Source organism: Colletotrichum higginsianum, chromosome 2, assembly GCF_001672515.1.
Source record: "Colletotrichum higginsianum IMI 349063 chromosome 2, whole genome shotgun sequence".
Classification (NCBI taxonomy): Eukaryota; Fungi; Ascomycota; class Sordariomycetes; order Glomerellales; family Glomerellaceae; genus Colletotrichum; species Colletotrichum higginsianum.
Genome location: NC_030955.1, coordinates 2,714,322 through 2,729,911, shown reverse-complemented (window position 1 = coordinate 2,729,911; position 15,590 = coordinate 2,714,322). Strand labels below are relative to the sequence as shown.

The window sequence follows — 15,590 nt, the reverse complement described above, 5'->3', positions numbered from 1 at the left end:
TCTAAGGCAGCTTTGAAGAGGCGAGTTAAGATTAACCACAGTAATCCTCTTCCCAATCTCATGGCTCCTATTCTTACCTCCCTCCCTTGAACAGATGTACAAGGAGGGGTAGCTGCTGCCCGTCTCATCTTGACTGGGTACAGACACTGTTCGGGCAAGCCCGCTGACTGACGCCTGAACGTTTGGCATCTTGCCTTCCACTTCCCTCTCCCTCCTTTGGCTTAGTGCATCTGGGAACCAATTCCGGAATCACCGGTGGTAGTGACATTTCCACGCAGGCTCTGTCTAGGTCCATAGGGCAGTCTGGTTGTTGAGTCCGGGTGAGGGTGTTATAAACACCCACACGAATTATGACGCCGTCTGAGGGGCCTTGCCAGTCTACTCAGAAAGAAGGGCATATCAGGGCCGTACCATGAACGCCATCAATCAACTGCACTCTTTCTCACGACAAGAACGCAAAGTGGCATGCTTGGACAGCTTAGTATATGGTTTTGGTTTGTTGGCTTGACACATAAATTTCCTCAAGTGTTTCGTTCGCTGTCAGTAGATAGTGTCTTGGGCCAACTATAAGGGGCCGAAGAATGAAATCGTCTTGAAACTGACTGTAGCCGACTGGAGTCTGCAACTCCTATTTCCCCAGTATCTGATATCCTAGCGTAACTTTATCCCAGAAAACAACAGGAGGAAAAAAACCTTTACACCAACATTTCATTAACTTCGTGCACGCTTTTGGGGGAGTGTAGATGTCATTCCATCTCGTCACCCCCTGTTTCCCCGTTCCTTTCATTCTGCACCTCGTCGTTAGGCGATTGACCAAGTCAGTCCTTTCAAACCATCAGCGCCCCTCCCTCTGTTTGCAAGGACATGGTCACTTCCAAACCCGGCCAGCCATTGGGCCATACTTGCCTGGGCCATGATGCACCAATGCACCAATGCACCTCTTCTCTCCATGAACTAACTGCCCAGCCTCACACCCTCTCCCTCGGCAGGAAGGATAGAGTGCTCCTTGACCCTCCATATGGCGGAGGAACTATCCTCTTCCAATTCTCATCCTGTCGAACCCTTCCTTCTTTGGGTAGAACTGCGCATCAGCCTCGTTTCTTCGTGACCCCTCTATCTGAGTATATCTCAGCCCTGCGGCAATAACCGCCGGGCAGGTGATTTCACATCAGCCATGTCCTAATGTGCTGTCGTAACTGACGGGCCGGTTCGTAGGGCAGCGCCTAGGGGGTATTGAGTGACTTGCGTGCCAGTAGAGTCCTGTAAACGTGGGAAATGCCCAACGACAGCTACAGCCAGCCCACCATACTGGGATAGCCTGCACGAGCGAGGCGCAGATGTGTTCCTCTCCATCCCGGTAACTGTCGATCATAGGAAGCCAGATTCGGCAAGAACCCTGCATCACAATCAAACAGAGTAAGTAAACGCCTTCCGGTTTCAAAGCAGATGATTTGCGAGAGATAAACAACCAAAGGGTATCTTGAGAGCGCGGGATGGGACCGCCTCGCTAACAACCACGAACAACAGTTGGTTCGTGGGTGCGGGCAACCAACGGGCCTCTAACCCCAAAACGAAACCGCCCCAAACACTCCGGGTTGATCTCGCAATGCTACGTACCTCACGATCTTTTCGTCTTCTCGCTCGCGCGGCTCCACTTGCAGGCTCTTGTCGTACATCTCATGCACATCTCCTGCGGCCTGCATATTGCTTATTATGTAGTCCTGTAGCTCCGGGACAGGCTGCAATGAGTACCCGACGGCCTGGTACTGCTGAATGTCACGGATTACCTCGGCCGTCTTCGCCCGCTTGGCAAAGTTGATGAGGTTGGTCTTCTTGATAATGGACGGGATTCCGTCTTCAATGAAGGTCAAATCGGTCAGGTAAACACCTTGAGGGCAACGTCAGCATTGCCTTGGCCCTCGTCCTTGTCACGGATGGAAAAGGAAACGGAGAAGTACGAACCGAAGAAAGGAATGCAAGGCGGATTCGCCACGTGTAGAGCCTCTCTGTATTCTCCAAAGTTCTTTGTACTGGCCATGAGCTTTCGCATGGTTTCCAAAACACCTTGCGTCCGTTGCGGTACCTGGTCCCACGTTCTCTTAAGGCGAGCGATGGGCGCAGTGCCTAGTGCCGAAATGATCGAGGTGAGCGTAGAGAAGTTGTTGAGACTCCGGCATTTCTGCGGGTTGTCAGTGCAAGGCTTCGGTTACCATGATACCCGCCGGGTTCTACTTACGTCCGCAACAGCGACAAAGTGCTTGATCACGATGACCCGCTTCTTCACGTCCATCTGAGCCAGAATCATCTCTGCCACCCAGTTTGTCATCTGGTTCGAGTGCAAGATGAGTGCCTTAACGTTCGGTGCTGGTTCAGGCTCTCCGTCGGCGACCTTCTTCTGCCACGTCTTGTTGAGGCATTCTGTGGGCTTGATCTTGCCGTACAACCTAGACTCGATGATTGTGAGCTGACGGGCGAATTCCGTGACATCAATGTCCAGAAATTTGAGCTTCTTCATGTTCTTGGGCATGATTGGCGACGGCGTGTTTTGATTGAGCGTCTGGACCATGCGGCGGGCTCCGGCTTGCTGGCCGCTGAGCCTTTGATCCAAGACCGACATGAGCGGCGCAGAGCCGGGTGTCTCCGTTGACTTAACCGTGTCCCGCGCAAAAGTGTAAACATCCCGGATAAGCTGTTTCGATTCCTCGTTGTGCTCCTCCATCCAGAAGTTGTCGAACCAACTCTTCAAGATGTTGACCACCCGGAAGCGGATGAGCTTTTGTTTCCGATCCCGCCAGGCTTCGAAATCCTGTTGAGACAGACCTTCGGGTGGCTGAATACCGAAGCGGTTGACGAGAAGCTTAAACAGGTCCTGCGCTGTCGTGAAAGACCTGTAGGTAAGAAGAAACGTGTTGTTGAAGTTGGAGTCTAGCTTGTCGTGGCGCGTCAGCTGCTCAACGAGGGCCTCCAACGTACCGCCCTTGACGATAGGTGGCGCAAGCTTGTTATCCCATGCCAGATCCGGCTCGTGATCCAACTTGAGGAACTCCGGCGTTTCATCAACCGGGGGGACATTGCTCTGAGGGTTCGGATCATCGCCCAAAATTTTCTTAACCTTTGAGTAATCGCCTCCTCGGAAATTTCCAGTAGTGTCACCTTCGGTGAATGATTGCGAGGTGATCATGGGAGGCCGCACCGCTATTGGCGTCGTCCGCGACTCCGTACGTTGATGGGGGCGGTCGTACGGCATAGTGTCCCCTCTGCGAAGCTGTTCGCGCTGAATGACATCTTCTCTTTGCCTGGAATCGACATGCTGCTGCATGTTGATCTGCACTTGCTCCGACAATAGTTGCAAGGAGAATCCAATGTGTGACGAATTCGTCTCGAGTGCCTTGGCACACTGGCGGACGTACTCGAGACGGTTCTCCAGAGCTTCGCCGCGCACCTCGGCCCATTCATCAGCCAAAGGTCCGGCCACGGCTTGGCAGCCCACCACGAGGTCTGAGATGTTATCGTACAGGCTCTGCTTGTTGGCGGCGAAATCCGCCAGCTGAGGCGTTTGGAAGCTGTTTCCGAGCGACGAGAGATCGATGGACTCGATAAGCGCGTACCATGGTTTGAACATCTCGAGAACTTTGCCTCCGGCCGAGCAGACATTGTTGCCGATGATTTCATGCTTGAAAGATGTCATGATCTTGTCCGCCACAACCAAGTGCTTGTCCAGCTCTCTTATACTGAATACAAGCATCCGCTTGAGCTCGTCCAGCCTCTCGAGAAGTTTACCGTCCAGCATCGCCGTGGGCTCCACGACACCCTCTTCATCTTCTAGGAAGTTCGCAGTGATGGGATCGCGAGAGCCGAGGCCGTTATTCTGCCAACTACCGCCGGTGGAACTGCCAATGACGAACCCAGGGAAAAGCCGGGGGATCTCTTCTCCTCGCTGCTGGCGAGCAATTTCGACATAGCTGAAAACCCCGAGCAACACACCGTCGGCCTCCTGAAGGCATTTCTGTACCGATTCAGCGTTAGGCCAGTCAGCGGCAGCTATGTGAGATGAGATCACGAGTTTGGAGAACTTGGACATCATGTCCCTGAAGTGAGGGTAGAGAGCCTTGTTCGTCGAGATAATAGAGGGTTGGCCAGAATGGTTGTCAGTAGTGCCAGACCCGGCGGCCAGGAGTAACCTGAGGTGGTCAGAGATGTCCTCGGCGCGTGCAACATATTCGGAGCGATTGTTGCTGGTGATGGCATCGCGGTATCGATCTACGGCCCTGCGCATGTTGGAGACAAGGCGTGTCCATGTCAAAGGCGGCGCCGAGCCGTCATCAAAAAAGGAGCGAGGCACGGTGCTGGTTGGCGGCGTGTTGTACGACGTGCTGGTGAACGACGTGGCCGACGCAATCATCGGCGTCGCGTTGGGCGCAAGGTTCGGGTTCAGGTACGCTTCATTCTTCCCCCTGGAAACCTGCGCTGCACCGTTCATCGAGTCCATGGAAGTAGAGGGCGAAAGCATCTCGCTGCGAGAACGACGATTACGAGGCTGCTGTGGACATGCATCCACGCCCAGTCAGCAAAACAATTTCCCGAAAGTCACCAGATTGACAGCAAGACGGTCTTACCAGAGACCCGCGGGAAGCGAGCATCAACGACTCGCCCTCCAGCTCGGAGGCCGAGTTTGCTTCGGAATCTTCGTCCTCGTCCTGAGTCAATCCTCTAGCCATCATCTCTGGAGGGGGCCGCGTCTTCTCCGGAATGTTTACGTTCATCCTGTTACGCGGGCCCGTCTCGTTGGCCGAGCTGGGTGATTCCAAGGGCAGCTCCATGCTGCGGTCGCCCGTCATCATGTTGTAGTAGAAGAGGCGACCATCGGGGGTTGCTTGCGGGATCCAAAAATCAGCCCTCGATTTATCGCCCAGATCAGCGCCCTCGAGCGGCAGGCCGTTGGCGTCGTCCAGTTCCGACTCGTCATCCTCCTCCAGCTGCTCATCGTAAACCTCCTGATTGTCCTCCTCATCGTCGAGGTGTTCGAGTTCGCCGTTTTGATCATGGTCGGGGATCTCATCGGTGCTCGTAACAATCTGACAGTAGTTGCTAGGAAACCAGCCGCGAACGCCGTTGATAACGCCGTCCCACCAGCCGGATTCGAGTTGTGTGATAACTTGGATGACGTCGCCTTCGTGAAAACTAAGACTCGTGCGGTCGTCGGCCTCGTAGTCGTACAGAGCTCGGACATACATTGTGCCCGGCGGGGCGGTCCCCGCAATGCCATTCATTACGGAGGAGGAGGAGGTGATGGCCTGGGAGTAGGGTGAGTAGGCGTGGCCGACGTTGGGCTGATCCAACGTCGGTTGGGCTTGATAGTAATTGCTGCTGTGTTCGAGGCCGAGGTTTTCGCGCGAAGGCTTGTTGCGAGGATTGTAGTTGTTTTTCTGACCCTGAACTAGTGCCGGCACTGCGGTCTGTGTCATCAGCATGATGAGGTGGTCGCGCTGATAACCCAAGGAGGGACGGGGTCAAGTCATGATCCGGTTACGGTTCTGCTCTAGTTGTTGCCTCAAGCTCGCCCGACGTCAGGGCAAGGAATTGTCAATCGTAAGGGTTTCGTGGGAGAGGGGATGAGAGTTGTCAGGGTCGGGGCGACAACTTGTTGAGGTTGCGAAAACCCACAATCAAGGAGTCGCAGGTTTGGAGCAGGGGGGGGATGTGGGCTTCAAGTTCAAGTTGCGGGGGCACGTTCGTCTTGTCTGGCACCAGGCGCAGCCGTGTGTGGTCGACGTGGTTCTTTTTGGCGCCGGAACTGACGCTGAGGCTGGCAAGCGCTGATGCCGTTCCGTCGCTGTCGCTTTCACTGCCACGGTCGCTGTCGCTGTTGCTGTCGCGTTAAAGAATTCGAGCGAGTGGTTCGCGACGATAGACGCTGACTGGTGGGATGAGTGAGGTGGCCAGCGGGTGGAGGATAGAGAGAAAGAGGGAAAGAGAGAGGCAGGTAGAGGTGCGTGTGTGCGTGCGTGTGCGTAAGGGACGGTTTGCTGGGTATTTTGCTCGCGTCTTGTGTGATTGGCAGAACAGCGGGGACCAGGAAGGGGTTGAGGGGTTGAAGAGGAGGATCGCCTGATGAGGGAAAGCCGCCCCCGAAGGACCAATGTCACCCTAGACAGTCTTTGGGCGGGAGTATCAGACGGTCTCTGTAAATGCCTCTTCTTCGCCTTTCCCCGTTGGCGATGCTGCTTCGTCGTCTACGCCGCCCATCCGTCAAGAACGAAGAAAAAAAGAAGAATGAAGGAAACAAGGAAAAGACAAGAATTTTCTGGCGATAGTCTCTCGTCGTCGTCGGGATCGCAGCCTTGACCGGGGCACCTGTGCAAGAATAGAACGGGTATTGGAGATGCTGCGTCGTGGATCGATAGTGATGACGGCAGCGGTACCCTCTGGGACCAGATAGCAGTATGGGACGCACCCTTAGGATTGTATTGGCGAGCGGTAGCACAACCGCAGGGTCTTAACAGCAGAGACGGAGGACTTGGACTCGGACTCGTGGACCGTGGACGGTGCACTAAAACAGGACCGTATAGTCTTTGTTTGTATTAGGAGCCCGCAAGTGCTGCGCAGTGACTTGCAGTGGGAAAGGCCCCGGCAGACTTGTGCTCTCCCCCCCACCTGGATTCTCCCAGGACCCTGCTTGTCCGTCTCGTTGCAGCGGGTCCCTTCAGCACTCTATCCGAACTCTTACTGGCCAGAGGGCGCCTCACCCCCTCCTTTCCGAAGGAAGCGACTCGAGAGTGAAAGGGTGAAGGTGACATGTTGGATCACACCACTGAGTGTCGTTCATGGTTTTGTTTTTTGTTGTTGTGCTGCCAGCCCGTCGAGCACTGCACGTAAGAATCGAGCAAAAGAATAGATCAGCGGCGGAAATGCCTCGGAGTGAGGACAGAACGACTCTAGACTCAACCTGATACTGTCGGGGTCGGGACACAGGGGGCCTGGGATACTCTTCCCCTTTGTTTATGAGAGCGAAGCTGTGTCGTCCACGCATCCACCGACGACCACCGACGACCATGGCAAGTAGCCCGGCCTGCCAATCTATCTCGCAGTTCAACAGGACGTCTGTAGGTCTCGCCTACAACAACGTCTTCGGTGCGCATACAAGACCGTCGAGACGAAGAAGGAGGACGAGAGGGAAAAGAGGCCTGCTCAGCCCGATTCCGGTACGATTGCAGGTGTACGTTGTGGGGAGGTGCAGGGGCCGTCTTACACCGATGTGGATCCCGGGCAAAACCAAAGGCCCGATGTGGACGTCAAAATCTCATCCGTCCGGTCTGAGGATATTAACACTGTGTTGATAAACTCCCTGCACGTGCAACCATCTTAGGTGGTCACCTAAGGCGCCTTGATCTAAGGCCGCACTCCCCTACCGGACTCGGCAGCCGCCTCGGACAACCCCGCCCTCACACTGTGCTGCGTCCGAGGGACAACATCGCCGGCTCTAGGAATAAGCCAATTGCGCGCTCTCGGATGCATCTACCCAATGCGCGTTGCTTTCCAAGCGTTTCCCAACTGACCCAAAACCAGAACACAACATGCAACTCACTCGGCCGCCATGTGCCTCGGGTAGAGGCAGCAACCAGGCCGACGAAGCCACTACGTGTCGTGGCATGTCATCCGCGTCGGCTGTAGCAGCGCTTCACGTACCATTGTACCTGGGCTGGCTCTTTTCATCTTAAGGGAACCTCCGCACGCTGAACTGACGGCTCGACCACCATTCGTACCCGATCTGGCACACACTGCGCAGCTAGGCAAGGCCATGCCCGAATCGTCTTGTCTCCTCTTGCACATTGGCTATCGTGTGCCATCAGTGGTGTTATGGTAGCTCGAAGGGGCCGACAGACAGACTCGACCACGTGAACGAAGTCGAGCGTAAGTGCGTGTGAGTAAGATGAGATGGTGCGACCTCCTCCACGGTGCGGCCTACCAACCGTAGCATGCCGTAGTGGCCGAGCCACTCAAGGCGTCGCCAATTCAACCTGATCTTAATGGTTGTTCTATTTTGGAATGGAAGGCGGCAGGGCTGCTCCTCAGCGCGGCCCAAACATTTTCGGCTTTTCTCAACGCTCCTAGTTCAACCTGCAATGTAAGTCCGACGGTACTGTTCAGTGGGTGGTCAGAAGCTCTTCAAATTCGGCTTTGCTACTGAGCTGCACAGCGACTTTTACTGGCGTTAGACACGTATTCTGACTGAGGGCTGACTTGCCGCGGACGAAGTCAATCAAGAACGACCCCAAGGCATGCGTAGTGAAACCACGAAACAAAATGCACACCTTTCCCGCTTGTTGGAGCATCGACCGGTCTCGTCTCCAGCTGTCGGCATATAGATTTGCGCTCCTGTATTGCTGGGGGAGGGCAACGCCGCTTCGATGCGATGAGCGACGCATGAACAAACAGATTGTGACCAGTAGATCGGTTGAGTAGGGTGACAGACGGTAATGATAGGCGTATGCAGTCGCCAAACCGACATTTTTTCTATTGAAAACCAGAGCCAACAGTCGATGCATTAGGGAAAGTCGTCGGTTTCAGGTCGTGATTCGCCCATACTCCCGGGCCTTTGAAGCCGGCGTCGCCATCGGCGCCGATCCCATCTCGGCGCGCAGAACAATATGCTGTGGCCTGCAAGGTACTCGACACGTTTGACGCGCGATGGACGCGCCTCTTCAAAGATTCCCTGTTCAGTAGGCGAATACTGTTGTAGTGTATACAGCCGGTTCGGTGATCGTCAGGGATGAGCCGCCATTCGCCTTCAGACTTCCTCAGCCTCCCGCTCAGTTTGCCAATCAGCTTGTCAGTCGCCAACTCGCCGTGGGTTTCTTCGAAGATAATGCGGGATTGCTCCTCGAGACTGCGCAGCCTTTAGTTTCGAGTCCACAGACAATTTACTGCTGTTATCAGCAAGACTGCACAAATATAGTAAGCGTAGCGGGGGATTGGCGGTCAGACTTGGGACGAACATGCGCGTCTCACGAATGGCGCTTTCGGATATTGTCATTGTCTGCCTTTCCGGCGGCGAACAGTGATGTGTCGACGAGGCGAGAGACGGGGGACAGGGGGAGGTCCTAAGGTTACCCGAGGGGGGCAATCCAGGACCAGCGGTTGATAGTGTGTCAGTCTTGCCAGAGTCTGGAAATCCCGAAGCAATCCTTGAACAGGCCATTAATTAGCCAGGCCCATCCACCTCCACCAAACCAGTTCCAGCAGCTATCCCGGCGAAGCGGAGCGCAAACAGGGCGCCGCTGCTAACGGGGAACCGGTCGACCGGAACTGTGCCGCGGCCCTGACTTCCCAAACGTGTGTGGAGGTACCTCAATAGCGGCATCTAGTAAGCCCCACTCTGGTGAAGGGGTACGTTTCCAAAGTTGGTCTTGGTTCGGTTTAAACGAGAAATATATTAAAAGAAAATTGAGTGCACCTTCTCCTCGGTCTTCATTATCTTTGCCTAAATGGGGAAAGGGGTACAGCCTGTTTTTTAGGTTTACTTTAAATATAAAGGCTATTAAATACCTATTAATAGACTACTCTTACAAACTATAGAGCCGCTAGAGAAGGGACAGACTATACCTATATTATTTTAAATTAATAGAAAAAAATAATAACTAGAATATCTATAATATTTAAATACAGTAAGCTCCTTATTCTTCTAAGTAGTAAGAGTAAGTATAATACTTAGAAATGCATACAGTATTAATATATAGTATTAGTATACATTCTATACTTAATTTTATAATTTATTATTTCTCTTTTAAAATATACTATTAATACAGCTATAGTAAATACTTATACCCTTCTAGGCTACGCATTGTATAAATGTATTTTTATTTTTCTAGGATTTAGTAAAGTGTATTAAGTATAATAATTATATTAAGTTTTCTACTAATAATCTTCTAATAATATCTCTACTTCTATTGTAAATAGTATTAATTATACTATACCTACTAAATAGTGCAAATTACAGCCTGCAGCTAGCTTAAGTATTACTTAATTATTGCAATTCTTAAAATGTCCTCCTACTACTAGGCTATTCTACTAATAAAGAAGTAGAGCCTCTACTGCAGGACCTACCTTATTTTAATAATTAGGCCTAAATTAGCTACTAGGCTATTAAGAAGAAGGAGTACTAATTTAATACTTGCAATATTAATTATAGTATAATTATTTATTCTAGTATTAATAGTAATAATACTATAACGTACACGCATAGCGAGTCGGCCAACATAGCGAGCCGGCCACTCCTTATCGCTAGAAAAAGCCCCTTTTCTAACTATTTATTAAAAAGTAGATTCTTAACTAATAAAGACCTAGTTTTTAGTATTAGATAACGATAAGAGTTAGATTTTAAGAAATAATATTGTAGAAATTATTGTCTCTTCCTAACCCTAGGTTCTTAGTAATCCTCTTATCTAGAGGCCTAGATAAGAGGTAAGCTTAGTAATATAGGCTAGAAAGAGATAATAATTTTAATACTATTATTTCTTAAAATCTAACTCTTATCGTTATCTAATGCTAAAAACTAGGTCTTTATTAGTTAAGAATCTACTTTTTAATAAATAGTTAGAAAAGGGGCTTTTTCTAGCGATAAGGAGTGGCCGGCTCGCTATGTTGGCCGACTCGCTATGCGTGTACGTTAGTACTAATTATAACGTACACGCATAGCGAGTCGGCCAACATAGCGAGCCGGCCACTCCTTATCGCTAGAAAAAGCCCCTTTTCTAACTATTTATTAAAAAGTAGATTCTTAACTAATAAAGACCTAGTTTTTAGCATTAGATAACGATAAGAGTTAGATTTTAAGAAATAATAGTATTAAAATTATTATCTCTTTCTAGCCTATATTACTAAGCTTACCTCTTATCTAGGCCTCTAGATAAGAGGATTACTAAGAACCTAGGGTTAGGAAGAGACAATAATTTCTACAATATTATTTCTTAAAATCTAACTCTTATCGTTATCTAATACTAAAAACTAGGTCTTTATTAGTTAAGAATCTACTTTTTAATAAATAGTTAGAAAAGGGGCTTTTTCTAGCGATAAGGAGTGGCCGGCTCGCTATGTTGGCCGACTCGCTATGCGTGTACGTTATATAAGTCTTATTATATTAACTACAGTAAATTATTACTCTAGAAGGCTAAATCTCTAGTATATAGAGAAAATAATATTAATATACTTACATAGTAAGTAATATATTATAGTAAGTAATATACATTCTCCTAATTCTACTCTCTTTATCTTAAGATTACTTTTTCTCTATACATAAATATATAATTATTCTTAATTAAAAGTTAAATTATTCTTACTCTCTAAATTATTAATAAAGACTTAAAAATATCTATATAAAGAGCTACTTTACCCTTTAGAGTATTCTATTATATAAAAATTACTATATTTAATAGAACTAGTATTTATTGCTCCCTTCTATTTAGCTTACTTCTATATACTACTACCTCTCTATTATTAACTAAGTCTATTCCCTCTTCTTCTTCCTATAGGTACTAACTGTAATATATATACTATATAGTGCAAAGAACGCCTTCGTACTAGCCTAAATACTAATTAATTATTTTAATAGCTTCTTTTACCTTTAAATCTGCAAGGGCTATACTATTAATTAGACTATTCTTATAGCCTTTAAGCTAGTTAATTTTAAAGTTAATTTACTACTTGTCTCTTAGGGCAGCTAAGTTAGCCTATAGGATAATTAGGGTAAATATAGCTTTATTAAGTATCTATTAGTAGTTGCACCTTATATTAACTACTTAGCTAGTATATGTTACGGTCGGCTTTCCGTGGTAGTGTCTATTAGCAGAAGCTGAGGCAACGAAGCTGGGGAACAGTGCTGTAAGTCGTGCTGAAAGGATCAGGTCTTCAGAGGATACGGTGATCAGTCGTATACTCAACAAGGGGCTTGTAACGTGTGTCACTAGTGAAGGGTGCCGAGAGTATCCGAGGGGATAATCACAAAGTTGATTGCTGAAGAGCTATGGAAGGTAATCTATCTATGCGGAATGAGTGTCCTTATATCCTTGAATGTTGTTCTTGGGACCGACATCTCAAAGTCGGTCCTCGTCCTGGGACCGACGATCTGGATGTCGGTCCCTAGCGTGGACCGCTTATCGTCCGTCGGTCCTTCTTATCTGCACGTGACCTTCCCTAGTTCTTCCGTTCCGAGGAGTCATCTGTGTGACCTTGTTTCTTGTCCATACAAATGCTGTGCCGCCCGCGCCCTGCCTGGCCTGGTGGGGCTGCGTCACCTGTAGCTTGTTGGGTCGTAACATCAGGTCTCCTCTCCAAAGGTCTTGTCCTCAAGACCACATAAGTAGGTGGTGTCTCCCAGGTTGGGGAGTCGTCAACTTGCTTCCTGATTTCTCATGATGCTGACACCATGTCAGGTCGCGTCGAAAAATCGAAATCGAAATCTAAGTCTCAAAAGACAGAGATCAAAGATCGTGAACGTCTCGCGCTTCTAGAGTTTTTTGACGCTCGTTCTATTGTTGCCGACATGCCTTGCACTCGCTGTTTTCGCGCACAGGCGTCTTGTCGTTTTAGTGAGGGCTCTTCTCGCTGTCGGGCCTGTGTCGAGGCGAAGAAGCCTTGTGATGGCGTCTTGGTGGCGTCCACTCGTGAGTAGCCTTACTCGTGTAGATTTTTGTTTGCTAACTGGTTGTAGTCCAACGGTTGAATGCTCAGCAACGAGAGTGGGATGAAAAGGAGGAAAAAGCTGGTGAAGAGCTCTTGAAGCTTCATGAGGAGCTTGCTCGTTTGCAATCCTTGATGGCAACGGCGGCGGGTCGTCTGGCGAGGATTCGGAAAACTCGGAAACTGGTTCGTGATCGTCAAGCCGAGACTTTCCGCAGGGGTATGAAGGAGATTGATGAGTCGGATGCCCTGGAGTCAGCACTGGGTGCTCACGAGCGTGGAGTGGTGGAGGAGCTGCAATTCATGGGGGTTTCTAATGACGTGGATTGGTCCTCGTTCGGGCTTGGTGATGATTTCTCGGGCTTGGGGCCGTTGGTGGTGGAGGAGGAGTCCGGAGGTCGTGATATTCCTGAAGCAGTCGCGGGGCGTGCTGGAGGTTCTTGACTGGTTCCCATGAGTTGTCTTCGTGTCCGTAGCCTTTCCATTTAATGAGATATTCGTCATGACCATCTTCGTTCCTGTGGTCGATGATTCGTTCGACTTCGTATTCTGGTTCGTTGGGTTCTACGATGATGCAGTCTTCGGTGTGTGATCCGCGTGGCGCTGGTTCAAGGAGTGCGATGTGAAAGACTGGGTGGATTTTCATCGTGTCGGGTAGTTTTAGCTTGTAGTTGACTGGCGAGACTTTTTTGAGGATTTCAAAAGGTCCGAGTTTTTTGTAGTCCAACTTGTCGCTAGGCCGTTTGGTTTTGATGTTTCGTCGTATGAGGTAGGCGCTATCTCCCTCTTCGAAGGATGGTCCTCCAATCCTTGAAGTGTTGGCGTATTTTTTCATTCGTTCTCTGACGAGTTCTAAATCTTGGGAGACGTTTGTCTGGATTTCACGCATCTTGTTGATATCGGCCACGGCCTTCAGGGCCCGTGGTCCTTCGCGTGGTTCTCCGTGTGCGGTGGGTTCGAATCCGTAGTTTAGGTAGAATGGGGAGTGGAGAGTGCTTTCTCCAACTGCGCTGTTGTAGGCGAACTGAGCTGTAGGTAACAGTGGTACCCAGTTGTCTTGGTCGTAGTTGACATAGCATCGTAGATACTGTTCGAGTATCTGGTTGATTCGTTCGGTCTGACCATCGGTCTGCGGGTGGAAAGAGGTAGACAGTTTGTGGTCTGCACCAAGTTGCGAAATCAGAGATTTCCAAAACTTCGAAGTAAACAGCTTGTCTCTGTCTGACACAATTTCTTTAGGTAGTCCGTGGTTGCTGATGATGTATTTCAAGAACGTGTACGCAAGGTCTTCTGCTGTACTTGCTTCCAGGTATGGGATGAAGTAGGCGTATTTGGTGAGTCGGTCCACTATGACCAGAACGCTGTCGTAATAGACCTTCGTGAGTGGTTCCCTTGACTTTGGTAGTTTGACAATGAAGTCTAAAGAGATCGAATGCCATGCTGCTGGTGGTACTGGTAGTGGCTGAATTTGTCCATAGGGTTTGTGTGGACTGTTCTTGCTTTTCTTGCAGGGTTCGCAATCCCGGATGGCGTCTGCAACGTCTTGTCTTGTTACTCGTTGGTCGTGGTGTTGTCGAATTCGTTTCCAGGTCTTGGTAACTCCTTGGTGACCATGTATCCGGGCACCATGAATCTCTCTGATCATGTCATGCGTCATTTTGTTGGTCGTGCCAGCCATAACTCGTCTGGCGATCATAAGAAGCTTCTGTGCTGGAATGAGGTCTCCATTTTTGTCTGTTTTGAGGATGACTTGTGTTTCCTCTGGGACGGGAACTTCGTGATCCGTCCTTCTGCTGAGAGCGTCGGCTCTACCGTTGTCGGTTCCTTTCCTGTAGATGATCCGGAAGTTGTATTCCGAAAGGAATTCTGACCATCTGACTTGTCGTTTGTTCAGGTTCTTGGATGTTGTGAAATGTGCGAGGTTTTTGTGATCTGTGTACACGAGAACTTCGTGTTTCGTACCAGATAGTTGTGGTCTCCATTCATGGAATGCTTCGATGATTGCCATGAGTTCTTTGTCGTGGATCTGGTAGTTCAACTCTGGTCCATGAAATGCTTTGGAGAAGAAGGCACAAGGGTGTAGTCTTCCTTCTTCGTCGCGTTGTCCGAGTTGTCCGCCCATAGCGAAGTCCGAGGCGTCGGTCTCGACTTCAAAAGGTTTGTCTGGGTCGGGGATTCGAGTGACAGGTTCTGAGCTGACCTGTTGTTTGACTTGCTCGAATGCGTCGTTGCGTTCTTTGGTCCATTCAAACGGGGTGTCTTTTCGTGTGAGGTCTTGGATGCACTTGACATTTCCTGCGTAACCTTTGAGGAATCGTCGATAAAAATTGACGAATCCTAGAAACGACTGGACGTCTTTGACGTTTTGGGGGGTAGGCCAGTCCCTGACTGCCTGTACTTTCTTCGCTTCCATCTCGATTTGTCCTGGCGTGATGGTGTATCCTAGAAAGTCGACTTTCTTGCTGTGGAATTCGCATTTTTCCGCTTCTACCAATAACTTGGCGTCTTGGAGCTTCTGAAGGACTTTGTGTACGTGTTCCTTGTGTAGCTCAAGGGTAGGTGAGAAGATGAGGATGTCGTCGAGGTAGACGACAACAAATATGTCGATAAATTCGCTGAGGACGTGGTTGATCATTGTCTGAAAGGTGGCGGGTGCGTTGGTGAGTCCGAAAGGCATGACGAGGTACTCGAAGAGTCCTTTGCGTGTTCGGAACGCTGTTTTCCACTCTTCGCCTTCCTTCATTCTAATCAAATTGTAGGCTCCTTTGAGGTCGAGGGCCGTGAACCAGTTTGCTCCGTGTAGTAAATCTCGGAGTTCTGAGATGAGTGGTAGCGGGTAGCAATTTTTCTTCGTGATGCTGTTGAGCTGTCGGTAGTCAACGCATAGTCGTAGCTTGCCATTCTTCTTTGGCACA

The 15,590-nt window shown here is 49.6% G+C and overlaps 2 protein-coding genes across 2 annotated transcripts; one reads left to right on the top strand and one right to left on the bottom strand.

The window, feature by feature from the left end:
* Positions 1-1,559: 1,559 nt before the first annotated feature.
* Positions 1,560-5,471, bottom strand: CH63R_02564 (RasGEF domain-containing protein; the record flags this gene model as incomplete). The annotated part of the gene is made up of 4 exons (XM_018297539.1): positions 1,560-1,888; positions 1,963-2,179; positions 2,237-4,540; positions 4,617-5,471. 4 exons carry the CDS (start codon positions 5,469-5,471, stop codon positions 1,560-1,562), a joined length of 3,705 nt encoding a protein of 1,234 aa, XP_018162355.1.
* Positions 5,472-7,509: 2,038 nt separating this feature from the next.
* Positions 7,510-7,671, top strand: CH63R_02563 (uncharacterized protein; the record flags this gene model as incomplete). Its single annotated transcript, XM_018297538.1, has 1 exon — positions 7,510-7,671. One exon carries the CDS (start codon positions 7,510-7,512, stop codon positions 7,669-7,671), a length of 162 nt encoding a protein of 53 aa, XP_018162354.1.
* Positions 7,672-15,590: the final 7,919 nt, after the last annotated feature.